At 46.4% G+C, this 27573-nt stretch overlaps 1 protein-coding gene across 3 annotated transcripts in view; it reads left to right on the forward strand.

Moving 5' to 3' along the window:
- Positions 1-27573, forward strand: part of PTPRA (protein tyrosine phosphatase receptor type A) — a 138167-nt gene that overhangs the window by 97602 nt on the left and 12992 nt on the right. For 2 of the 3 annotated variants that reach the window (XM_081876786.1, XM_081876787.1), the window contains 14 exons: positions 530-550; positions 5674-5758; positions 7913-7986; positions 9470-9606; positions 13994-14084; positions 16373-16449; positions 18476-18512; positions 19854-19951; positions 20088-20207; positions 20715-20881; positions 22891-23026; positions 24371-24520; positions 26379-26472; positions 27461-27537. In XM_081876786.1, coding sequence (XP_081732912.1) covers positions 530-550; positions 5674-5758; positions 7913-7986; positions 9470-9606; positions 13994-14084; positions 16373-16449; positions 18476-18512; positions 19854-19951; positions 20088-20207; positions 20715-20881; positions 22891-23026; positions 24371-24520; positions 26379-26472; positions 27461-27537 — 1364 coding nt within the window. The remainder of the gene's footprint in view (positions 1-529; positions 551-5673; positions 5759-7912; positions 7987-9469; positions 9607-13993; positions 14085-16372; positions 16450-18475; positions 18513-19853; positions 19952-20087; positions 20208-20714; positions 20882-22890; positions 23027-24370; positions 24521-26378; positions 26473-27460; positions 27538-27573) is intronic. The other variant, XM_081876788.1, reaches the window with a different exon arrangement.

Consider the following 27573-nt stretch of genomic DNA (forward strand, 5'->3'; position numbering starts at 1 on the left):
GCAAATTTCCTAGGAAGCAACAGGCAGGGGATCTGAAATAAGGTGTGGGGCCCTGGTGGAGATGCGTTTGTGAAGAAAGTATAGAGAGAGAGGAATTGTTCTAGCCTCTCCCCAAATAACAACCCATGGTCATCAAATAAAGCTGACTGGTTATAGACAGTCGGAACAGCCAGTAGGAAGTGCTTCACACGGCGCAGAGTTGAAACCATGTCATTTGATCTCATACGCTTGGGTGATGGTCAGCAACTCGGATGGGTTTTATAAAGGGATTAGACAAATCCATGGAGTGTAAAGCCATCAATGGCTGCTGGTCATGATGACTGTGTCCTCCCTCTAATATCAGAGGTTATTTGCCTCCAGATGCCAAGTTGCTGGGGAACAGCAGTAAAAGAGAGAGTTTATGTCTTGCTTTGGGGGTAGGCTTCTGGCTGGCCTATGTGGGTACCAGGTTTGCTGGGCTAGATAGGGTTTGGTTCGAACCAGTAGGACTCTCCTTTTGTTCTTACCTGTTGCTTTCTCATTTATGCAGGTGATAGCGATACCGGACGAGGTAAGGCATTCTCCCTAGACAACTTTTTTGCCCGTACAATGTATGTCTTTGCCGTTGCTATGGAACATTGCATGGCATCTCTTGTCAACGTTCCGATTCCAGGCCTTATTTGACTGTTGCAGCTTTCTACTTTCTGTAGGAACTCATTACAGCATGTGTTAGGGCATCCCATTTTATCCCCACAACAACCATTTGAGGTTGATTAGTTTACAATAGTGGCACACTAAGCATCACCCAGTAAGTTTCATGACAGAGCAGGGATTTGAACCCAGGCCTCCCTCATCAAAACCGCAATACTTGATCCACTACACCAGCCTCCCCAATCTGTTGCCCTCTGAGTATTTTGGGCTACCGCTCCCATCAGCCTCAGCCAGCACAGCGGTGTAGCCCAAACATCTAGAGGGCACCAGGTTGGGGAAGGCTGCCCTACACCATGCTGGCTTGATTTGGCAATAGAAGTTCTCTTTACATTTTTCTGGCTCATTTTAGTCTTATTGAGGTTCTTAACTCAGCTCTAGAGAGAACGGTATCGATTGGGCAATTACTTTGGTATGGCCCTGCAGTATATATTGTGTGAGCCAGGGGTAGTCTACCTTTTTATACCTACCGCTCACTAATGCATCTTTCTTGGTGGTGAAATTTCCTTACCGCCCACCAGTGCTTGATGGAAGGAGGATTCAGCTTGTGCCGTAGAACCCTTGACCGCCCCCCTAGAATCCTGAAAAGCCCAGTAGGGACCAGGTTGACAACCCCTGGTGTAAGCAGTCAGTTTTCCCACCCATTCTGGGTACGTCCCTCATATCCTTCCTGTAGTGAAGATAGGAAGGTTCTCCCCCCCCCCCCATGTTTTTGCAATCCCATCCAGGCTTCAGGAACCCTGAGCAAATGGGAGCAATACAATGGGTTCTTATCCAGTGCTGCGGAATGTTCCAAGCCTTTACTCCATCAGGATGTAAGGCAAGGCACACAGCCCTCTCACAGGCTGGATGCTCAGCCGTTTCTGCGTTTCTAGTCCCTGATTCTCTATTTCAAGGCAACACTGAAACTGTGCGACCTTCTGTCTCACAGCAGGGGAATTCATAAGCACAACTCTTTGGACGCGTGCTATTCCGATAATAGTATCTGCAGCATCACTTGGTGTATTCTGATATGCACATAATCATATCAGTCCCCTTTATTTGCAGTGCCAGCAAGAAATTGCTAACTCCCGCCTGTACACTCTCTCTCTCTCTCTCTCTCTGTGTGTGCATGTGTGTGTGCATGCATGAAGGAGCCAATAAACAAGGCAGGATAGTTCACTGCCTCCTGTTTTTTAAACCAGACTGCATGACAGCGATGGGTTGCTGTTGGTTTTGGCCTTGCCTGGCCTGTACTGACTGCTAATATCAATGCAGCCTTTTCAACCAAAATATCCAAACGGAACCCACCTGGTTGTGCATTTCTCTGTTCCCACACTCCACCCCAGCAATGTGGTCTGCGGCTGAGTAACGTTACAGAGGAAGCAACAGGAAACGTGTCCGTTGGCTGCATTGGTTGTTAGCATGTCATTCACCTCCAGGGTGGAGGGAGCTTCCAAGAGCGTCTTCCGCCCGCCTTGCCAGCTCAGTTTAAAAACAGTGAGCTCTAGGGCCAGTTACAAGAAATGAACATGAGTGCATCTGATCACCTCCATGTCAGATAACGTTATTCACTCTTGTATCAAGGGTGCTTCTAGTGACTCAAAAGTTTCATTTCCACACTCGCTGCATTTGGCAAGGGTGAGGTGGGGGAAGTTGGCCTGAACAGAGGGGAAATAAAGAGCCATCTGCATGGTTAGCTTGGCAAGCAAGACTCTCTCCACCAAGCAAAGTAGCCTCACAAAAGTTGTGTTTCTTTTAGGCTGCAACGGGCTGGAAGATTGAGGGGAGGCGCAAACAGTCTAGCAATTTATTTCAGTGGGCTGGTAAATGTTGTAGACTTAATTGCAATGTTGGGGAGTTACTTTGGCGCAGTTTCTTACCTAATTGCACAGGTAGTCAGTTGGTCTTTCCAGCCTTTCAGGATCCATCCTTGTATTGAAAAGTCTGTTGCTGTCTTTTGGGCAGCGTTAAACTCTTTATTGTATAACAGCAGGCGCTCAGGTATATTATTCTTTCTGGGTGAACTCACAAAGTAGATTTCAGGCACAGCTGATATTTGGAGAGCTGAGAATGTCCCTTCCTCATGGGAGGGACGAATAAAACAAAATCCACAGTCTTCACAGGTGTATGATGTTGGCTTACGGTTGCAGCCCTTTATATTGTGTCCATTTCCAGAGCATGGGGCAATACTTCTGCTCCCCACACCGCCATGCTATTCACATACTTGTGCTAGCTTTGGCATCCTGCCTGGAGAATATAAAGCTGAATATTATTTCTGCAATCTGTCAATCAATACTGGAATATTTCCTACTGAGGAAGTTTCCACCCATGCCAAAGTCATACATGTGTGGAGGGGATATACAGAGAACTTGCACTTGCGTCCAAGTTTACATTTTCTGAACCAGCCTGCTGTCCTCACCAGTCCTTAATGTAGAGACCTCAAATAAGAAATTTACCAGTTTGTTCAATTTTTCACTTTCAGTCCAGGGTAAAAAGATTTTGCCCTCTTAACACACAATCACAAAATTGTATCTTCACACCTTCTTAATTTCAGACTGGTATGTATTGGTAATGGCATATTTAAGAAAGCTCCCACCTTTTGGGATGTGGGGTTAATAAAGTAAGATGTATTTGTCATTTTCTTACTAGACACATGTACTTAAATTCCTTACTAGACACATGTTATTTGGGTTCGCAAGCACCCAAAATCATATATGTGTTTGTTTATATTCCACCTTTTCTCCCAGGAGCTCAAGTTTCATACATGGTTCTCTCCCCCCCCCCCCATTTTATCCTTACAACACCCCTTTGAGGTAGGTTAGGCTAAGAGACAGAGACTGGCCCCAAGTTATTCAGTGAGCTTCATGGCCAAGTGGGAATTTGAACCCTGGTCTCCCAGGTCCTAGTCAAACATTGTAACCAGTACACAACACTGACTCCACAAATATGATATGCTGCATAAATCCATTTTTTTGTGTGTGTATGAGAGAGAGAGAGAGAGAGAGAGAGAGAGAGAGAGAGAGAGAGAACTCTCATCTTTTTGTGACCAAGATAAGCTCTTGTGTGGTAGAGAGCATTTTCACAGTGGTGGAGAGAAAAAATAGAGCGCAGGTATACCTGCTCAGGAAATTATGGGTTGCAGTTGGATTCTCCACATCAAATATCCCTTAATCCATGTCAGACTCTCTTGCATCTAACAGGGAATGTGGAGTCTCACCTTTAGGGGTTGGGGAGAGCGAGGGAGAATAGGTGGGTAGCCTGATTTTTTAATTTGGTGCTACAGGCTCCTATAATGAGAGAGAGAGAGAGAGAGAGAGAGAGAGAGAGAGAGAGAGAGAGCGCGCGCGCGCTATGGGCAAGCTGCTTCCTTTTCCTGGCCTTGTGGTAACTTCATCTGGGGTTGGCCAGTTAGTGGGAAGGATGGTTGAGAAGGTAAGGGCCTACAGTGGCACTTCCCAGGGATGCATCTGGCAATGAGATGTTGGTCTTTGGGGTTTGCACCTTCCCTCTTTGACACATCTGACTCAGAGCTGGAGCTTTTTCCACTGCAAGCGTTAACCACAGCCAGGAAGCAGAATGGTGAGCTTTCAACTGCTTTCTTCACGTTCCCCCATTGCTTTCTGCCTGCTGTCATTTCTCAATCTTCTTTCCAGTATGGGAGTTGCTAGGACAAAGGTACAAACTCAGCAGCTCTCAAGGACACAAACAGCCAAGGCTGCAGCTCATTTGTAAACCTGTTGCATATTTCAAAGAATGGGAGAAAATGCTCAGTGTGCGACTGCTCTGTCTGCTGTGAGCTAACAACAGAATTGCCTAGGGCCTGCCCCCACTACTTTTCAGAGAATGTGTAGGAAAGCAGGGCTGCAAAATGCTTTAAGTATGCACCAAACAGCCTTCCATTGTTGTGTGTCAGCATGTAATTTTGACTTGCCTGGAATCTAAATTCGCTGTACAAGAATTCTCTTTGGAGAGATGAACTCACAGCCAGTTCACACTTCCAAATTCCAGCAGCTCATTGGACTGCATCAGACCAAACCGTACATCTAACTTATTCTCTACTGGGAGGGAAAGTGTCACTCTTGATGGTTGCTTTTCCTTTACTCCTTGAAATCTGTCCAGCTTCTCCCCCCCCCCCGACTCATCTAACATTCTTTTGGATTACTTAACGTGGACACATTGCTTGACCTGGATTCAAACAGTCATGAAGTTTACTGGCTCAGTTACTCATCTCTCAGCCTATCCTATCACACAGGGTTGTTGTGAAGAGCTGAAGCAAAGAATAGCCACGTACTTGAAGAAAGTGCAGAGTACAAGTGCAATCATAAATAAATGCATTATATTAAAAGTCTCTGTCCCACCATATTGAGTTCCCTCGTCAAGTGTTACTTTGTGCGTGGATCAGTACACAATTAGTTAGCATCTAAGTTGGCCATGTAGGAATTTGTGTGCCCCTTGCGTATTTGCAGCTGTTCAGAAGGAACTGAGAACATGACATCTCAGGTAGTACAAAGGATGGTGAGACATAGGTTAACGCAGTGCTTTTTCCTTGGGGGACGCAGGGGTACACATACCCTTAAACATTTTGTGAATCTAAGTTTGGCCTCATTGAGGGGCAATATTTCAAAATGAGTAGGAAAATGAGAGTACCCCTAAACATTTTTTTTTTAGGAAAAAAAGCACTGGGTTAACATGGCTCTGTGATCATGGCTTTATGCAGTTCAGGTTTCCAAGGTTAGCTTGAAATCCAAATTCCAGATCTGATGGGATACTTTATGCCAGGGATGGGGAACAAGGCATGGCTGGCTGCCTGGATCCTGAGCTCCCACACACTCCACCAGCCAGTATGATGGAGATTCCAATGAATCAATTCCCTGATACCATCATGACATCAAGTGATTTTAACTTTAAAGGAAATAATCAGGAACTCCCAATTGTTTCCTTACATCCTTTGAAACATCTGGTGTTGCTGTTTCTAAAACAAATTTCTTTTTCCCCTCCCTCTAGATGAGACACCCATCATAGCCGTCATGGTGGCATTATCTTCCTTGCTAGTCATAGTATTTATTATCATTGTCCTGTATATGTTAAGGTAAGTGGTGCTTGGAAAACCTCCTGACTTCATTTTGCTGGACTCCTGTGGTTTGACATGTTTCTCTTAGAGCTGCACCTTGACCAGTTTTAATTCATTTCAAATAGAGAAGCATCATTAAAACAAAATAAAAATGGGCTCTAGTTGCTCCCAATCCCTGAGGCAATCTTCGCTGCAGGTGCAGGAGCAGTTGGATGGAAGGGGCAGTGGTTACCTGACTTCCTGTTGCTGGTGTTGCTGCGCTTACTGGATTGGGAAGAAGGGAGATGCAGTGAGGAGGTCAGCGCTGTGCAAACGTGCCGGTGGAGCCAATCCAGCATTCCTGCCGGTGCATTTGCACCAAACCAGCCTCCTCCCTCCCCCTCGTCACCCTCTTAAGCACAGCTGTGCCGATAACAAGAGGTCAAGTAAGCACTGCATCTCCTGCCCACAGGCAGCTCCTCGGGGGATGGTGTGTGGTACCTGCCCCTTAAGTTACACAGATTCCAGATTCCTCGGCTGATGCCTTCCTTCCCTCTCCCCTCGCATTGGGTAAATGGCCTGATGCAAAATGGCAGGTTGCCCAGCCGTTACTTGTCTTCCTATCCAGGCTGGAAAGAACCTGAGGAGGGTTCATTGAGCAAAGAGGAGGATGAAGCAAAACGCTCTTGCTGCCTTCCTCATATTTTGCCTTTCCCACCTGGGAAAGGGCAAAGGGAAGTAATGTGGGGCAGCAGCAACAGTACCTGCTCCAGCCAGATATTCAGTTACTCTCCTTTCTTGAGCAGCCCCCGCCCTGCACCAGAGCAGCCATCTTTCTTGAGCCAGCGATTCTGCCTGCAAATCAGCCACAAGCTTGGCTATTTGGCTTGCATGTTTTAGCACCTGTGCTTCAGTTGGCTTCCGGGGCAGGTGAAAACAAGCTTGCTCCGTCTTCCAAGTGACAGCACTTTAGATATTTGAAGATGGCGGTCATATTTCCTCTCAGGCTCCTCTTTACCAGGCTAAACCTACCCAACTCCCTCAACTGTCCCTCACAAGGTTTGCTTTCCAGACCCCTGATCATCTTGGTTGCCCTCCTCTGCACCCGTTCTAGCTTGTCAATATCCTTCTTAAATTGTGGCACCCAGAACTGGACACAGTATTCCCAGTGTGGTCTGACCAAGGCAGAATCCAAGACCATATGTTTGAAACAGAAGGTGATATGCATTTGTGTTGCATTTGAGACAGCAAACACTGTTTGGGTGTGGATGTGAGAGAAGGAAGGCAGCTTTTCAAGATGTAATTTCATCTCTGTTGTGATTTCCTACTGTGTAAGAGTGGGCACTCTGACCTCTCAGCTTCTCCAGCTGTTGCTTCCCCCCCCCCTTTCGTGATCATTTGTGGATACTGTCTCCTTCACTTGTTTCTGAGACCTTTAGTTAAATGATTTTTACGAATTCATGGCGTGGGAGGCGATATAGTTGTGAGCTTTGAGCAGGAAGTCCTTGGTTCAAATCGCTTGCTAGGTGGCTTCACTCTCAGCACCCATCTCCTGTCTGTGGATGGTACTTAATGAGTGCTTTCAAATGTTCAGAGTGCCTCACATACACTGATTTGTAATCATCAGAACAGCCCTAGCCCCCTGTACTGTTGTCCCCATATTGCTGATCTGAGGCTGAGAGGGAGTGACTTGCCTAAGGCCCCCTGGTGAGTTAATGTCAGAGGCAAGACTTGGACTGGGAGCTTCCTGATTTGTAGTTTATTGTTGCAGCTGTTAAATTAGCAGAGCATGCTTAGAATCATAGGATTATAGAGTTGGAAGGGGCAACTCTAGTTTCATCTAATCCAACTCCTGCAATGCTTGTTGTGTGCAAAGTTCAAGATGCTATGTAGAAGCAAGATGCTATATAGAAGCAAAGTGTTTCTGAAAATTTGGGTATCCACACAGAGTTCTCCTTACCCAAATGCAGCTTTGTGAGTAGCCACTCTTTCTCTGTGTCCATCCACACCAACCACCCTTTCAAGGTAAACAACTCCTGCTTCATCTTCTCATGCCAGGCATCAGGAGAATGTCCTATTTAAGTCTCTGAAAAAGATCACTTGTGCAGGTAGAAAGACTTGCTCCCAAAAGCATATTAGATAACTCAGATATGAACCTGGCTTAGCTGATTTTCCATGTATTTTCATTGCTAGGTTCAAAAAATACAAGCAAGCCGGGAGCCATTCCAACTCCTTCCATTTGTCTAATGGCCGGACAGATGACATGGGTAAGTCTGTGTTTTCTTCTCCCACAATTTAAGCTAGAATCACAGTGTGGCAGTCCTGGCAACCCTTTTCCTTCTGTGCGGTATGCCATATGAGAGGGATGTCATAGTCCTCACCAGAGGTCACCTCAACAGTGTGTCCAAGGGATTGGATGGATCAGTTGCACAGCTGCCTTCTGGTCTTACAACTGCATACTGGTGGTTGGATTGTGGGAACTCCATTATGCCGGTCCAGTTGACTTCTCCCCAGCACCAGAACATGGCCCGGCCATTCAGCTCCTCCTCCTCCTAATGCTGGCCAGGGTTGCAGCACCCCAATTCCACCTAAATGTTGCAGCCGCCGAGACCATATAACACCGGTCTTGAAAGACCTACACTGGCTCCCAGTACGTTTCTGAGCACAATTAAAAGTGTTGGTGCTGACCTTTAAAGCCCTAAACAGCCTTGGTCCTGTGTACCTGAGGAGCGCCTCCACCTCCACCATTCTACCTGGACACTGAGGTCCAGCTCTGAGGACCTTCTGGCAGTTCCCTCGCTACGAGAAGCCAAGTTACAGGGAACCAGGCAGAGGGCCTTCTCGGTAGTGGCACCCACCCTGTGGAACGCCTTCCCACCAGATGTCAAAGAGAAGAACAACTACCAGACTTTTAGAAGACACCTGAAGGCAGCCCTGTTTAGGGAAGCTTTTAATGTTTAATAGGTTATTGTATTTTAGAGTTCTGTTGGAAGCTGCCCAGAGTGGCTGGGTATAAATAATAATAATTTATTATTATTATTATTATTATTATTATTATTATTATTATTATTATTATTATTATTTTCCCTTCACATGAATGAAGAATGATGCCCTAGGTCTGCATCATGCCTTAGGTCATCTGCCAGCTAGCTGCCCTCTTTCTATGCAGTTAAACTAGGATGTGGCAGATTGTCAAGCTTTTGCTGCTAAAATAATCCGTTGCAGAAAATGGCTCTGTTTTGGGGGGCCGGGGCGGTGAATGCTGAGTTCTGTCTGATACAACTTGTTGAAGTAGCTGCATCTCCCTGTCTTCTCTTCTTATTCTTGTACCGGCTAGCGGCACAATGCCTCGGCAGTGAGGCAAATGGAACGAGTGTCTCTGTGCCTGAGCAGTTTCCACAGGGAAACTGAGCTCTCGGTTGTCCCAGGCGCAGCACTGCTACTTTCCCCCAACTTGGAGTAATTCATTTCCTTGTGAGTGGGTGGGGAGTAAGGAAATTTAGTTGTGGAAGGCAGAGGGATGGGGGCTAACTTTTCCCTATCCCTATCTGCATGGCCACAACCTGGAGAGGTTGTTGATCATGCTAGAGTGTGATGGATTTCTGGGAACTGACGTGTGTGTGTGTGTGTGTGTGTGTGTGTGCGTGCGTGTGTGCATGTGCTTGTCTGTGGATATAACCCAAGTTGTAGTCTCTTGAGTGCCCTTTGCCTAGTGCACCAAAAACAAGTGGGTCTCCTCTTCTGTTGCAGAGCCCCAGAGCATGCCATTGCTTGCCAGATCTCCCAGCACCAACAGAAAATACCCACCACTGCCTGTGGATAAACTGGAGGAGGAGATCAACCGGCGAATGGCAGACGACAACAAACTTTTCCGTGAAGAGTTCAATGTGAGTCCTTTGCTAGTTTGCTTTTCCTCCCTCACAGCCCACTCCTTTTATACCTGCTGAGTTCTGGGGTTGGGCAGAAAAAAGAAAAGAAAAAGATTGTTTGCTAAAATTGAATGCCAGTTGTGTGAAATCAAGCCCAGACCAGTCCAAGCTGCTTCTTCCTACACCCCAGCTGTTAAGGAACTATCATTTCTCTGTTGAGCTCGAAAGCTAGCCATGTTTTGACGTAGTGAGAATAACTGCAGTCACCCCATTATTTACCGGTGAAGGTTAACAGCTCCTGCTAAGCTGATTCTGAAAGCCATTTAGAAATGTGGCAGTGTGGGTTGTAGAATTTTGTTTGTTTTGATGTACAGAAGAGCTTAAGGTTACTGCTTGTACTGCAGAAGTCAAGAGTCAGATGGTACACACAAAGCAGTGAAATGCCCTTCTCTACCTCGCTGAAAGACTTCCCTCCCCTGTACCAATTGTACAGGACAAACCTGAGTAATGCTTTTATGTTTCTGGCTTGCATTTGAAAATCTAAGTGGTGGCAGGAATGGGTGTTGCCTCGTGCTCAAATGTCTGAGGCTCAGTCCCTGGTTCTCGGCTATGCCCCGCCTCCCAATCAGATATTTCTAGATCAGCAGGGCTGTTAGCTTGCCCTTACTTGACCCTGCCCTTACTTGGGCCCTTGTCCAGGCTCCTTCACGCCCTCTTCCTGTTTTCCTGGAGAAAATCTGTTCCCTGCATTATTGATTCAAACCAGAGTAGCATTTGAGGGCCGATTGTGACTCCAGTAAGATTTCCACGTCATCGCCACACTTCAATCAGTGCTGGTTACATGCACAGCAAAGTGTAGCTATGCAAATGAGGAGGTGCTGATAATGCACAGTTGCGAGTGAGATCAGGTTAAAAGGGCCCCTGCTTTTGGGGTTCATTGCAATCTTTGTCACTGGGAAAGTGCAAAAGAGGGGAAGGAAAGATACTGTGTGCAGTTATCAGACTTCCCCAACCTGGTAAGGCTGGATCAAAGTATGTTGTTGTTTAGTTGTTTAATCGTGTCCAACTTTTCGTGACCCCATGGACCAGAGCACGCCAGGCACTCCTGTCTTCCACTGCCTCCCGCAGTTTGGTCAAACTCATGCTGGTAGCTTCGAGAACACTGTCCAGCCATTTCCTCCTCTGTTGTCCCCTTCTCCTTGGGCCCTCAATCTTTCCCAGCATCAGGGTCTTTTCCAGGGAGTCTTCTCTTCTCATGAGGTGGCCAAAGTATTGGAGTCTTAGCTTCAGGATCTGTCCTTCCAGTGAGCACTCAGGGCTGATTTCCTTCAGAATGGAGAGGTTTGATCTTCTTGCAGTCCATGGGACTCTCAAGAGTCTCCTCCAGCACCATAATTCAAAAGCATCCATTCTTCTGCGATCAGCCTTCTTTATGGTCCAGCTCTCACTTCCATACATCACTACTGGGAAAACCATAGCTTTAATTATACGGACCTTTGTCGGCAAGGTGATGTCTCTAAATAGTGATAGAAGTAACTACTTGGCTGGGATTACTCGGTTCAGTGATGTCATTATAAATAAGTGCTTTTGGGCAGCCCTCTCAGCATAAAAGTGTCCTATATCTTCCCCATTCTATTGTTGCCCCACCCTCTCCAAAAAAGAAACAAGAACAACTCGCAAACATGAAAAGTAATTTAAGCCGTGAGTTAGTGACTGCTGAGATGCTCTTGTGAGTTTCATGTCCGAACTAGGACTTAAACCTAGGTCTCCTTCCCCACTCCAAGAATCGCGTTACATCTTCAGTGCCTCCCAAAGGAAATTTATGGGTTCAGATCATTCCCATATAGATCAGGGGACAACACCCTACTGACTTTTTGACCCCTGCACAACAATCCTTTGGGTGAAGATCTACTGGAGATCTTCATCTATTCTCCTTCATAGTTTCATGTTCAGCTCATCTCCCCCTCCTCTCTTTTTGTTGCTCCAAACAGGTTTTTTCGTTTAGCCAATTTTCACTTTCCTAATTCACTTGCTACTTGTTATTTGGAGATCTGCCTCTTTCAAAAGGTCCCGGTACAACCATAGCGATTTAGCTCATGCAATCTGAGGTTTTACTGAAGGGGACTTTGCTGCCATCTTGTGTGCCTAGGTAGCATGAAGTAACTACTTGCTTCTCTTAATCTGTCTGCAAAGAGTTGATAGGATTAGCTAAAAGCCTGTAATGAAAGGGTGATTTCCCCATTCATTAACCCATTAAACACTTTATCTGTACTAGTTACAGATAGGTAGCCGTGTTGGTCTGCCATAGTCAAAACAAAATAAAATCTGAAGAAGTGTGCATGCACACGAAAGCTCATACCAAGAACTAACTTAGTTGGTCTTTAAGGTGCTACTGGAAGGAATTTTTTTATTTTGTTTTATCTGTACTGTTATTGTAGGCAGTCTGCTCACATGAGGTGTCTCCATCACTACACTATAACCTGCCTCCTAAACAGCACATTTGATCAAAAATTAACATATGGGACCATCAGACATTTTGTCCATTCCACCAATTATCAAGGAAACAGTGATTATTATTATTTTTTAATTATATACTGCCCTATACCTGGAGGTCTCAGGGTGGTTCACAGAAGAAAATCAAGATATAAAACCACAAAATACATAATAAAAATAAAAGCAACAACCAAATAGCACACCCCCCCCCATGTTTTAAAAGGGCATAGGATGTAAATCAGATCAACTAGAGGCCTGGTTAAAAAGGAACGTTTTTGCCTGGCACCTAAAAGTGTATAATGAAGGCGGCAGGCGAACGTCCCTGGGAAGAGCATTCCACAGATGGGGAGCCACTGCAGGGAAGGCCCCCGTTCTCGTGTTGCCACCCTCTGAACCTCTTGAGGAGGAGGCACACAAAGAAGGGCCTCAGAAGATGATCTCAGGGTCCGGGTAGGTTCATATGGAAAGAGGCAGTCCTTGAGGTATTGCAGTCCTGAGCCATTTAAGGCTTTATAGGTCAAAACCAGCACTTTGAATTATATTATATCAAATTTACCAAATATCAAGGCCCCAGGGGGGAATGGTATTTGCAGTGAAGTTTTTAAGAAGAAAAATACTGGTGGCCTCCAGTATTGTACTAGCTTTTTATTATTTCAACCAAACAACTGACAGGAATCAAAGTACAATTATCATCACCTGTTAAAGAGAGAGAGGGAGGGAGAGTTTGAACCTCTCCTTATTACAAACAGATTAGCCTGATTAATATTGTAGCTAAACCTGAGGCCTGGACTATAAATAGCAGCATTTTCAGGAGAAAACAAGCGGATTCAGAAATGAGTTCTCCACTCTGGGCAACTGTTTTGTGCCAAAACATGTAATACACAACTATGCATCTCTTAGCAAAGGATGATTTGAACCTTTTGTAGATTTTAAAGTGGCCTTTGTGCCGTTGAGCACAAACTGTTATGTATCATGCTAAATAGCACTAATACAGTGGTACCTCTAGATACAAACAGGATCCGTTCCAGAGCCCCGTTCATATCTAGAAGTAAACGTAACTAGCGACGGCATGTCTGCGCACGTACGCTTCGCTTTTCGCCGCTTCTGCACATGCGCGTGACGTCATTTTGAGCGTCTGCACATGCGCAAGCGGCGAAACCCGGAAGTAACGCGCGTTGCTGAGGAGCGCAACTCGAACGTGCTCAACTCGAAGCGTCTTCAACCCGAGGTATGACTGTATAGCTCAACAATTACTCTATGGAGTTCAGGCACCTTTTACCATCTTTTCCCAACCTGCTTCACTGCAGATGTTTTGAACTACAACCTCCATCAGCCCCAGCCAGCTCTATACGAACAACTACCTTACTAGGGCAGACCCAGGCAGTGCAGAGTTTTGTGTTGGCATCCTTCCTTTTCAACGTTTTTGCAAGAATGACACAGTCCAGGATTTGGGTGGGGACAAATTCTTTCCCTCTGAGTCTCCCTGTTATTGTGCACTGACAGTGTGGTCCTGTTCTCCAATGTACAACAGGTCTTGGAAAGCTTTTAGCCAATTTAGAATTCTTGTCGTAAGGCAAAATAAAAATAAAAGTTATGAAGTAAATGAAAGGGCAGCTTTTTAAAAAGGCCACACACAAAAAATGGCAAATGACGCAAGATGAGACAGAAGGCAAGTACAAAGTTAGAGCTCTGGGAGGGAGAGATGTAAAAGCAGCCAAGTCTGCAGCCCAGCCAACAATTGGTGAGGTATCCACACTCTGGTGAACTTCCAATTTGGTATCATTGACTGTTTATCACTGCCCATTTCAGAGGATCAGAATAAAAAGGCACAGATGCTGTGTATTAGGTGTGGATTGCTCCCTGTTGTTCAGTGAAGGTACAGCGTCTTCTTATTTCTACCCCATCCTCCCAGGCTCTCCCGGCGTGCCCTATCCAAGCCACCTGTGAAGCTGCCTCCAAGGAAGAAAACAAGGAGAAGAACAGATACGTAAACATCTTGCCTTGTAAGTGTTGCCCAGGATGTTCTCAGGTGGTTGGCTACCGTGGTGTTAAAGGGAATGATGCACACTGCTTCAGCGCCTGCACCTTTGTAGCCAAACATTCTCTTTAAAAAAGTCAGTCTAGTCATCTCTCACAAGGAAGAGCGAGAAAACCATCTGAGGGGAACAAAACCACAGACAGAGATTGATAACCCAAAGCCATGGCATGCAGCTACTACTGCCACCCACATAAAGGGTCTGTGCAAAAGAGAATCGATCCATCCTGTGCCCATCATAGGCTTGCTTCGAACTGAGGCTCAAGTGAGACTGATGAGACCCAGCAGAGCCATATACAGCTCTTGCTTTGCCCTGCACAGCTAACAGCTACCTGTACATTGCAGTGTGACACAGAACGCTTCTTCTGCAGGTGGCCTTGCCTCCTGGTTTCATTGCAGTAAGCTCAAAAGAACCCAGGGGATCCAAATGCCCTCCCCCCATGTTTGTCTTGTTTGTAGAGGTGCCTGCGCTTCCCAGTGGGTAGACACCCATAAAATGAGGGTGCTGAACTAGTAGTGCTTTAGCCTGATGGCAGTCAACCTTTCTCCATCTGTTCCTTTCGCTATGCCAAAAATGATGGAGCGATTATTAGAGGGGAGGGAGGTTGCCTAGGAGAAGTGTTGCTTGTGGGTGTCAAGGGGAATAACAGAGGGGGTGGCACAAACCAGGGGGAGCAGCAGAAGCAGTTCCTGTAACACAAGAATGAGAACAATAGCCATATATGGTAAAACGCATTCGCTTTGGAAGCTGGAGGCAAAAGAACATTATTCTGAGAGTATGTTCATTAAAAAGCACGCCACGCCACAAAGGACTTGTTTGAGGGGAAGAGCCTGTTGCTCTTCCTGCAGGTCCAGCAGTTGCTAGTAGATCCACATGGGTGCCCACCCTGGACCCAGGTCACTTGCAGACGAAAGAGGGACTTGCATTCTCAGCCCTGACCCTATCCCAGAGGCAACTCTTTTCGTGGGCCAAATGTCTTCCATACCAAGAAGCCGCTGGAATCACGGTCTGGAAGGAAGGACACACCACAGAAGAGCAGTGATTAAAGTAAGGAGAAATACCTGAAATGCAGCTGTGTTGTTTGCAGCCACACATTCACCTTCAGCTGCGCCACCAGGAAAAGCAAGCTGCCCAAGTAGCGACGGAATGATCAGATGAAAACCAGCCAAGTTTCATTCTGCGGGGCGCTAACTTTGATTGCAGTAGAAACTCTCTCTGCTTCTTGCACGCATCCTATGATGTTGTTTCAATTTCCACCAGCCTCCACCAGCATAGCCAGTGGCCCGGGATGGTGCGATTTGTAATTCAATGACACCTGGAGGGCCCTGTGTTGACTGTCTCCCCTCTACGGCCTCCTCCCCACCTGTGACCAATCCAGAATTATCTTTGGCAAGTTCCCCCTGGTCCAGTGAGCCCCCGAAAAACTCATACCAGGCCCTGGCACCTCTTACCCCCTTGCGGTCATGTCCAAACTTGGTGGCCTGGAGAGAGGAACATTTTCCTCTGGAGATAAGAGGACCGTTTATCTTTCTGCTCCTCTTCGCCATCCACCCTAAGCACATGTCACTCCTTTGAGAGGATGGGCAGGATATAAAATTGAACAAATAAATTATCAGTCGAGGCATACTTTTGGCACAGCTACTGCACTTCTTTCTTAAGCTGCGTGCCATAAGGATTGCAAAGGAACAGCCCCCCACTCCCCTACTGCTCCACCCAGAAAATGTGGTAGTTGGCACCTTTCCACTAAAGCTGCGTTTCCCAAATTTGGGTCTCCTGTTGTTTTTGGACTACAGTACCCATCATCCCTCGCTAGCAGGACCAGTGGTCAGGGATGATCGGAATTGCAGTGCAAAAACAGCTGGACACCCAAGTTAGGGAAACCCTGCACGAATGCAACTGGAGGCAGCAGTGTGAGACAAGCAATGTGAAGCAAATGTTTTATTATTCCCCTTACATGGTTCCTGCAAATGGGTTATATAATCTGCACAGGTCAGGAGAGTCTGCTTCTTCTTACCCTCTGTCCCCTGCTGCAATTCAAAACCACTGCATTAAGGTTTTATCCTGTGTTGGGCTAAAGTTTGTAAAGAGTTTCAATTTCTCCAGCTTCCCTTTGTGCTGAGGGGAGGCCCAAATGCTCTCCTCTTGAAGGTTTCACTTCCTTCTGGCCATATATAACCTTACTGAAGCCCCTACATTTTAAATGTCGCCCTGACACTTGCTTCTTTTAACGGGCTTCTTCTTACCTTCATTCCTAGATGATCATTCCAGGGTTCACCTGACGCCTCTCGAAGGGGTTCCAGACTCTGATTACATCAATGCCTCCTTTATTAATGTAAGTATCTGCAAGGGAAATGAAGCAGAATGAGACTTGGTTATTTTAACGAGAATGCTAACCAGCTCCCCTGCTTGCCTTGATAGCAGTGTTGCAGGTGATCTACAGACATGTGCAGCTGCAGTCGTGTAGGCAAAATTGGGTTGCTTCATGCTGCTCCCTACAGACACCAAGTTTCTAGTTCTCCATAGCTTGAAAAGTGCACAGACAGTAAGTCAGATTCACCTGGCATTGCTGTCGCACAACTTCCATTCATTTCCCTTGACCTTGCACAGGTTTCCTTCTCGAAAGGACAGTTGTGCAGCAGTTATGATTTGTGGATCCTGCCCACTGCCAGTCTCCAAAGCAAGGAGCCTTCAAGTGCTGTGAGCAGGGCTGGAGGACTGGATCCAGCCAGCTGGCTAGATTCTTACCTGCCCACCCTCCCTGCAAGCCGGCTTTGGGAGATGGGTGCTCCCTACCTGTCAATTATTGTAGTGCGCATGTTTTGTTTTCCTGCCCAAGCTCTGCCCTTCTGTTTTCTTTTCCACCTCCCTCAAACCACGCTGTAAAAAAACCTTAATTATTTTAAATGAGTGCTACTGAAGATGCATTCTAATATGGAGGTGTGCAGTCCGTCCCTGGAGGGGTGACTTTTTTTTTGAAGAATGTGGATTTTTGGAGGCTGTGGTGTCATCACAGTCCTGGCTATATCCCCGCATCAGATGCGTTGCCTTCTGTTATAGCTTAGTGGGAGAGCACATGGTTTGCTTACAGAAGGAGCCATGCTGTTTGATCCCTGGTACCTGTAGTTAAAGATTAGAGATAAGGAGGCTGGAAATCTTAGAGAACTGTCGTATACCAATTAGAGTGGGCAGTGTGTAGCTAGGTGTGCTAGTGGTTTCTGCATACAGCAGCTCCTTAAAGAGATGCAGTGTTTTGTTTTTGCAGTGTTGGTAGATGCATAATCTCCACTTCACTTCCTTGCTTTTCTGTCTCTCTCTCGTCTCCTGCCTCTACTTTTGTGTGCCCAAAGCACCCCTAACCATTGCAGTCTCAACTGCACTTGTCAAGAAGACAGAAAAGTCAGGAGCAGAATCATTGCCTGGCAATTCTTGTTGCACCATCCTTCTTGCATTAGCCAGAGCAGTAGCACACACAAATTAGCACAGGGACACGGGTGGCGCTGTGGTCTAAGCCACTGAACCTCCTGGGCTTGCTGATCAGAAGGTTGGTGGTTCAAATCCCCATGACAGGGTGAGCTCCCATCACTCTGTCCCAGCACCTGCCAACCTAGCAGTTTGAAAGCACACCGGTGCAAGTAGATAAATAGGTACCGCTCCAGCGGGAAGGCAAATGGCATTTGCATGCGCTGCTCTGGTTTCACCAGAAGCGGTTTAGTCCTGCTGGCCACATGACCCAGAAAACTGCAGGCAAACGCCGACTCCCTTGGCCTGAAAGTGAGATGAGCGTCGCAACCCCGTAGTCACCTTTGACTGGACTTAACCATCCAGGGGTCCTTTACCTTTACCTTTACTTTCCATTAACCAGAGCACCACACACAAATTGTGGGGTGCTAGCACACTACTGTGTTCAAGAGTGTTTTTTGTGAAGGGTGTGGTAAGAATCAGGTGCACTGTGTTTAGATATCCAGCATGCTTCTGTCTGCCACTGGTATCAAGTCACACATCCACTTTATTGTGTTTCCAGTAAAATATTCCAAGGAAGAGAGAGCTCTGTCTGTGTGACTGCGCTACGTACTGTACATCTTTTCCCCTGGTAGTGATGAGTATTCTTCCCCTTCAGGCACCACACCAAAAACACGAAAAACAGATGCTTTTTGGTGCTGATGTAACACCCCCAACTGCTCTAACCCCTCTCGTTGGCCCTCATGCAGCTTATGTACAATACAAAATTGGCTAGGTAAAGTGCTCACTCTGTGTGGTGCCTGAGAAGGTGCCAATGTTTCGGAAGACTTTGAAGTTGACTCGCATGCCAGAGGCACAAACGAGCTACCTCTTTCTCTTGTTTTCTTTTCTTTTGGCAGGGGTACCAAGAGAAGAACAAATTCATTGCAGCCCAAGGTAACTCACACTTGCTTTCCTTTGGATTTCTGTCCCGAGATGACAAATGGCTGGGAAGCTTTATGCTGAGCAAAATACATTTGCAGTGCGTTAACGTTCTTCTAGGGATGTGAGTGGCGCTGTGGGTTAAACCACAGAGCCTAGGACTTGCCGATCAGAAGGTCAGCAGTTTGAATCCCCACTATGGGGTGAGCTCCCATTGCTCGGTCCCAGCTCCTGCCAACCTAGCAGTTCGAAAGCACATCAAAGTGCAAGTAGATAAATAGGTACCGCTCCAGCGGGAACGTAAACTGCGTTTCCGTGCGCTGCTCTGGTTTGCCAGAAGCGGCTTAGTCATGCTGGCCATATGACCCGGAAGCTGTATGCCGGCTCCCTCGGCCAATAAAGCGAGATGAGTGCCGCAACCCCAGAGTCGGTCACAACTGGACCTAATGGTCAGGGGTCCCTTTACCTTTACCTTAATGTTCTTCTGAGTTTCCAAGTTGGTTCCCGTGCCACTGTGGCAGCCAGCCTTAGGAAGAATGCTCAGGGGAATATTGCCCTCATCAAATCAGTCATGGGCACAGTGGGAAATTGCAACAATTAAATCATGTAAACATCATCCCATTGCTTCTGGTGCCTGGAAAGCTACGACTTAATCTACATCTCATGTGGGTCATCCACTAGGGTTTCGCCTGTGAAGATTTGGCCCCCAGCATATTGTCAAAATGGACTCCTGTTTTCCAGAAGTCAGGTGTATTCTGGAATTGGAAAGATGGAAGGAGTCAGTGTGCTGGGAAGGCTGTGCTGTTTGAAAGGGTAGCTAGTGGATTCTTAGTTGGATGAGCAAGTGCCTCTTTGCTGCCACCCCGTGGCAAAAGGCACGAATTCAGTTGCATAACAACAGATAAAAAGGTAAAGGGACCCCTGACCATTAGGTCCAGTCTTATACATGGGGGCATCTTATAGACGATAAAGTACGGTAGATGGGCTGTGCAAGTAGCACAACACAAATCTCAGAGGCAGAAGGCACTGACCAGCCTCCACAGGGGTGACATAGATTAAGGGGGACTGAAGGGGTGGGACTTGACCTGGAGCAACGCCACCATTATAGAGATAGCGTTCCTTTGTCACTCTCTGTGAATACTGAATAAATTATATGGTAAGAACTCCTTTCGGTTATCTGCCTTTTGATTGCCACCCGGGGAGGGATCGTAATTCCCTGAAGCCTTGACACAGCCCTGACAATATGGAAGGATTATTATACCACTTAAAGGTCTTGTTAAACACACACACCCTGCTCCCACCCACCTGCAAGTACCTTCCTGTGCCACTTTTTCCTTTTCCCTTCGGTCTGTTTAGGACCAAAAGAAGAAACTGTGAACGACTTCTGGAGGATGATTTGGGAGCAAAACACAGCAACAATTGTCATGGTGACCAACCTGAAAGAGAGGAAAGAGGCAAGTGGCTGCCGGAGGCTCTGTGGCAAGTGAAACGAGAGACGCGTAAAAGCAAAATGTTTATGTGAAGGGCAGGTAATTAATAATTTCAAAATGCTGGTCCGTGTTTTTTTAAAAAATGTGTGTTTCTCTCCAGTGCAAATGTGCTCAGTACTGGCCAGATCAGGGCTGCTGGACGTATGGAAATATCCGAGTGTCCGTGGAAGATGTGACTGTCTTAGTTGACTACACGGTGCGGAAATTCTGCATTCAGCAGGTATCTCATTTTGATCCCCTCTCTTCTCCCTTTTTATGTAAGTCTGTTGATTCCAGAATGCTGCAGCTGGAGATCAGTAGGGTTGGTGGGACCAGGTGAGAAACCAGCATCTAAGTTCTCTTCTGTATGGATGTTATTGTTCTTTATGGATGTTATTGTTCTTTTGGTATGAAGGGTTTGGGGTTTTTTGTACATCTCTTCTCCCCCAGCCCAAATACTGGTGTGGCATAGCCCAAGCAAAAGTGGACCAACCTTGGAGAGATGTGGGCATAGGCCAGATTATGATGGAGAATTTGCTTGCTCAGCAGAGAGGAGGAAACCTTTATCAATTTTGGGCATGGAAGAGAAGGGACCCCGCCACACTCCTCTCTCCCTTAGTCTAACCTGTCATTTCTGATCTCTACTTTTACAGGTGATGAAAGGAAGGGATTCAGAGAGCTTGGCGTGACTCTAGATGCCTGACAATTAACCAATATGTCCAATCTGTTTTCCCACCCTTCCACCCAGGTAGGCGATGTCACCAATAAGAAGCCTCAGCGCCTGGTGACGCAATTCCACTTCACCAGCTGGCCTGACTTCGGGGTCCCTTTCACTCCCATTGGGATGCTGAAGTTCCTGAAGAAGGTGAAGACATGTAACCCCCAGTATGCAGGGGCCATTGTCGTACACTGCAGGTCAGTCTGGAGCTCATTAGTCCCTTCCTTCCTTCCTTCCTTCCTTCCTTCCTTCCTTCCTTCCTTCCTTCCTTCCTTCCTTCCTTCCTTCCTTCCATCTGTCTAAAGGTAAAGGGACCCCTGACCGTTAGGTCCAGTCACGGACAACTCTGGGGTTGCGCGCTCATCTCGCTCTATAGGCCAAGGGAGCCAGCATACAGCTTCCAGGTCATGTGTCCAGCTAAGAAACGCCGTTTACCTTCCCGCCGGAGCAGTACCTATTTATCTACTTGCACCTTGACATGCTTTCGAACTGCTAGGTGGGCAGGAGCTGGGAACGAAAAGCGGGAGCTCACCCTGTTGTGTGGATTCGAACCATCAACCTTCTGATCGGCAAGCCCTAGGCTCTGTGGTTTAGACCACAGCGCCACCTGCGTCCCCGTAACCAGTGTTTAAATAGAGCGCTGGTCCTGCCAGCTAGGGATTATGGGAGTTGTAGTCCAAAAACAGCTGGATGGGTCACCTGCGCCTCCATGCGAGGATATTAAATTAAATCGATTACATTAAAATAATTGAGTTAGAAGGGCCCCTGAGGATCATCTAGTCCAGTCCCCTGCAGTGCAGGAATCGTTTGCCCAATGTGGGGTTTGGACCAATAACCCTGAGATTAAGAGTCTCAAGCTCTAGTGACTGAGCAAAAACTGGAATAAAGATTCCCACTCAAAAGCCACGCAGAAAGGGGAGGAGCTGCAATAGGCACCAGAAAACCAGTGGAGACAAAGCCTGTCAGATATATAATGGAAAGGAGTTAATCATATGAAGGTGGACAAACTATCCCATAAGGCGCATGATGCGTCCCCCACCAGAGGTTCTACCCCTTCCCTAACACGAGCATTAATAAATTTACTTTCTTTATTTTCTTTTTTTATATGGGTATTGATTTATTGTATTTCAATACTGCTTTCCATTCAAATGTTTCTCAAAGCGGCTTACAAACAGTAAAGAACAACAATATATTTGAACATCAAAAGTACAGCATAATTCATAAAATATAATTAGAAAATAACCAGTAAAACAATTACAATCTACGAAACACTATTAGCAAACCAGCAACTAAAAAAAGTGAAATATCACACTTACAACTTTTCTTCTAGAACAAAATGTGCCAATATTGCATACGCTTGAGTACCCCTAGAAAAAAAAAGCACTGCTATGAAGCAATATTAACAAAATAACCAGAAAAATAAGTTCATACAGAGACACACAAACTTTCCCCTGCCCCCTAATGACACATCATCTTTCACACTATTCAGACCCTGAAAAACCACATGCACCAAACAGGGGAATCCTCATCTAATAGAAATGTAAAATACTTTTAACTTACTAGTCACTGAGTTAAACCCATGTCCCGTCCTTCTGACAAGTGATGTTCAAGGCAGTCGCCAAGAGTACAAGCAGATACTTACCTGGCAGGATAGACACCTTGATCAAGAAATGTACTTTCTCAGTCCACCATTAGCCCCACGAAATTCTGATAGTTCAAGCCTTTTGACTTGTGGTTTTAGATGGAGATGGTAGGATCAGGAAACTGCCCTTTTTGTAGAATTGTGGAGTTGGAAGGGGCCCTGAGAATCATCTAGGAATGATTTGGGAATCACCTAAGAATTCAGGAATATGCAGCTGTCCCTTACGGGGATTGAACCTGCAATCTTGCCATTATCAGCACCACGCTCTAACCAACCGAGCTATCCAACGGTGGGCACAACCAAGCTGTCAGAAGGCACGTCTACCATTTCCGAATCTCCTCCCACAGGGAATCCCCTGCATGGACTGCTCATCAAGGGTGGCTAAGCAGACAGATGTTAGGCCCCTGAGCTTCTTTGTTCTTTAATGAATCATCTTCTCTGCCTGTCACTTGCATGCTGTGATCTGGCTTATGTGGGTTGCTTGGCTGAAACCGCCTGCCGGGGCCGAATTCTCAAAGGAGACCTTTTTCTTCTTCTCTTCTTCTCCACCCCCCTTCCCCCCAGCGCTGGTGTGGGACGAACGGGAACTTTCATTGTCATTGATGCCATGCTGGACATGATGCTCACTGAGAGGAAGGTGGACGTTTACGGGTTCGTCAGCCGCATCCGGGCGCAGCGCTGCCAGATGGTACAGACCGATGTAAGTCTCTTCTCCTGCAGGACAAGCTTCATGCTGTGTAGGCCAGCTACTCTCCTTTGCATTTATTGTTTGTAAGAGAACCCAAAATATAACCGGCCTCTGTGTGTAAATGAGCAGGTAAGCAGACTTAATCATGCGACCCTGAGGTTTTTCTCAAACGTTTCGGCAGAACTCAGGCAGGATAAATCCCTAAGAATTATTTCCTTCCTTCCCCCCTGCAAATAATAATGAAGCCTCTCTTTCCAAGCACTAGCCTGTCTCTCTGATCCTTTTTCTGCCTTTTGCCTGCTTAACAAGCAGGTCAGTCAGCTTTGCCATGGCTCCAAGATCATGACTGCATTGAAAGGGGGAGTCCCAACACTCAAATTCACACTTTCACAGTCTGCCCCTGGGAAGGAACTTGGTTTGTGCCTTCCCAGGCCATAGTATAGTTTGCTTCTCATGCTTCTCCCTGCTATGCAATGCAGGATTGCACCTTCATTCCATCTGCCATCTGCTGCCTCCTCTTCATAACTAAGAATGTAAGAAGGCATCGACTTCTGTTACAACTGCTGTTTATTACAACCAGTGCTGCTTCTGTTCTGCTGCAGTTCTGTTTCAACCATATTATTATTATTATTATTATTATTATTATTATTATTATTATACCACTCTGGGCAGCTTCCAACACATATAAAAACTTACTATTCTGTTTGCCTTTCTGTCCACTGTTTAGCATAAGCTATGAAGCTATTTACATAACTAACATTCGCTTCAATTTAAAGGAAGCATCAAAACAAAGTTTTTAAAAGTCCTCAATTGTATATCATTTGTGGACTTAAGATAGCCAACCATACCATTGTGAATAGTGACCATAACTTCTTAACTGATTTTCATTGCGGACCACACACACACACACACACACACACACACACTGCAAGTTTCTTCTTCTTTTCCCCTTTTTGTTGGACTTCTGGCAATCCTATTCTGAACTTACCTGGGGGATGCAGGGGCATAAGGTCCTGATGGTGGTCTTTGGCAGGGAAGGGAAGGTGAACCAAGGAACTGCAGTCACTGCCCCTGAATATTCCTTCTGCTGCTCTGGGTTAAGTTGGCAGGGGAAGTGGAGGTGGTAGCCACAGGAGAGACCGAGAAGCTTGAGATAATGTTTTGCACATGCTTTCTTGGAGCGTGTACCATCCTGACTCCATGCAAAGCATCACGACCCTCTCAGGGAAAATGCTGGAATGGTCACGCATTCCAAGCTCATGTTCATACTCTGTGAGCCCATTGAACCTGTTCAGAGAATGGCCATATTTGAGTGTGGAACGTGATCGTCTCACAGTAGCTTTCTCTCTTCTCCAGATGCAGTATGTGTTCATCTACCAAGCTCTTCTGGAGCATTATCTGTATGGGGATACAGAACTGGAGGTGACCTCGCTGGAGATCCACCTCCAGAAGATCTACAACAAGATCCCAGGGACCAGCAGCAATGGATTGGAGGAAGAGTTTAAGGTGAGTGGCAGCAGCTACAGTAGCTTGGGACCTCCATTACCAGGGACAACTGTAGCTAGAGACAACCAGACTTGAAGAACATAAGAACAGCCTGTTGGATCAGGTCAGTGTCCTATCTAGTCTAGCATCCTGTTCACAGTGGCCAACCAGATGGCTATGGGGAGCCAGAAAGCAAGGCTTAACCAATCAGACACATGTGAACCAAGTTGCTTTTCTTTAGCCATGGTGTCATGGCTAAAGAAAAGCAACTCTAAGAATGCTTAAAGAAAAGCATTCTTTAGCCATGGTGTCATGGGATTATTTAGCACAAGGGGGGATCAGGAGACCATAAGACTTGAGGATTTCCTGTCCTATCCTTAGAGGTACACGGTGGTTATAACGAATCTGACCCTGCTGTTGGAAGTAGAACAGGCAAAGTCATGGGTCTTCCTATCCAGCCATACGGTAATCAGATCTCTTCCCCCGCCCCCCAGTCAGCTACCCAGAACTACTTATTTTTGTGTTTTTTAAATAATTTTTATCAAATTTTCTGTTTTACAATTTCAAATACTCATTTTACATCCTTAAGATATCAATGACTTCCCTTCTTCTCTTTCCATGGTTCGTTTTACATATCTTAAATCCCTGCATATTTTGTAGGCCCATTTCTGTATGTGGCAAACCATTACATAGTTTCTTCAGGATTTATTTACCGTCTTTTTCGCTCTATAGGACGCACTTTTTCCCCTCTAAAAATTAAGGGGAAATGTGTGTGCGTCCTATGGAGCGAATGCAGGCTCCTTGGCTTCAGTGATAGCAACGCAAAGCCTCCGAAGCGCAGAGGGAACCTCTGCGCTCCGGAGGCTTCGGGTTCTCCAGAGAGGGAGAGCTGCGCAGCGCCCCTTCAGCCAAACGGGAGGAGAAATGGAAGGGGCTTCGTTTCTCCTGCCGCTTCACTGAAGGGGCGCTGAGCAGAGAGGGGGAGAATATTTTTTTTCTTGTTCTCCCCCTCTAAAACAAGGTGCATCCTATAGTCGGGTGCGTCCTATAGAGCTAAAAATATGATATTTTTTGCTGGAGGGGAGAATGTCCTGTTTTGTGACAGGTGGTTGAACTAGAATGCTTTTGGTCTTCCCAATTCTGTGATCCCGGAAAGGCAGGCAGGCTGCAGAGGAGGGATCACCAACCCTTCTAGAACTGTGAACACACCTGGAATTTTGAGGAAGTGCCTTGGGTGCCAATCACAAAATGGCTACTATGGGGCTACGGCTTCCACATCTAAAAGAGCACAAAAGGAGAAGAAGCCACAAAATAGTATGATACACGCCCCTATGAATGGGGGAAAGGTACCTATACCAGTCACCACTGCACTTGCTCACTGGTTGAAGCAGTCTTCTTTGTTCAGAATGGAAGGGAGGGTGAGGATCCAGTCGTGGCAGCCGGTAAACTGTGGGCATGTCCAAGGGGGTCTATTCAGTGTGGGAGAGACCAAACCAGTTCAAACAGTAACTGAGCCACTAGAGCACAGTCTCTCGCGCATTATGAGTTTTTAAGAGGACCATTTGTGGGTGCCATGGGATATACTGGCAGGCACACTGGTGCCCATGGGTGCCACGTTGGTGACCTCTGGTGTAGGGAGTAGAAAAGAGGGAGGGAGGGCGTGTTGTGTGTGAGAGTGCACATCTGCTGCTCTTGCATCGCCTTTTATAGTGTAATGCAATAGACACATCTAACATACATGCCAGTAATGGGCAAGTATGTGCCCTTGCTGGCTGCCCCACTGCGACACTCTGCACGTGCATGCCCATGCTTTGAACCGTAAGGTATGTGCCCTCGATGCTTTTGGTGCGGCTCACGTTCCACCAACGTCTCTCTGCAGAAACTAACCTCGATCAAAATTCAGAACGACAAGATGAGAACGGGCAATTTGCCGGCCAACATGAAGAAGAACCGGGTGCTGCAGATAATTCCATGTGAGTGTCCTGCTCTGCAGGGAGGGAAGCCCAGCTGAGGAACAGCTGCTGCTGCTGCTGTATGTGGGGCAGCGGCAGCAGGAGGAACCTTGAGAGGAAGTGGCTTTTGTGTCGGCAGTAACAAGATGAGGTGGAGAGGGCTGGGGGAAAGAGAGAGCCATTGTGATCAAGGTTTCAGTAGCGGCAGTTGCTGGAAGAGGGAGTGAATTGTCATATAAATGTATCATGACTTGCAATTACAGAGAAGAAAATTGATTTAGTTACATCCAATCAGCATTTGCTTACAAAATATTTACCATATTTTTCGCTCCATAGGATGCACTTTTTTCCTCCTAAAAAGTAAGGGGAAATGTCTGTGCGTCTTAGGGAGCGAATGTGTGGTCGATCACTGGCTCCCTTTCCGGTCCCAGCCCCTTGCCCAGGCCTCCATTGTTGAATGTTCTGCAGACGGAGGCTGTTTGTTTCCCCAGCGACATGGGACTGGCTGATTAGATTATCTGTCTGGAAACTGTAGAAAGGGCTCCCTTTCCTTTCCTAAAGAAGCTGCAGAACTGTGAGTTGAACCCCATAAAAACAGGATTTTTTCCCTTTGCAAAGTAAGCTCAACAACTTTGAGCTGATCCTCAAAAAAACGGGGCTTTTTCCCTTTGCAAAAGAAGCTGCACAACTGTGAGATGATCCCCCCCAAAAAAAATGGGGCTTCCCCCCTTTCCTCCTCTAAAAACTAGGTGCATCTTGTGGTCAGGTGCGTCTTATGGAGCGAAAAATATGGTAAGCAGTTCAGCACTGGAATGCGAGGGACCATTTTTGCCATTCTGTATGCCTTCCCTGCATGACTGTTGTGCAGTCCTACAGCTCCACTTTTGTATGTTGCTGTGGAAACCCATCTCTTCTGAGCGCCAGTATTTCAGACCCAATATCTTCCTCTATAAACTTGCTGCCAAATATTTCTAAAATTGTTGCCTTGTTTGCCTGGTCTTTCCTGTAGATGAGTTCAACCGGGTGATCATTCCAGTGAAGAGGGGCGAAGAGAACACGGATTACGTGAATGCCTCCTTTATTGATGTGAGTGGCCTTCCCCCATTGTGATCTTCCTTCCTT

The sequence above is a fragment of the Podarcis erhardii genome, assembly GCF_964252035.2.
Source record: "Podarcis erhardii genome assembly, chromosome: 9".
NCBI lineage: Eukaryota > Metazoa > Chordata > Lepidosauria > Squamata > Lacertidae > Podarcis > Podarcis erhardii.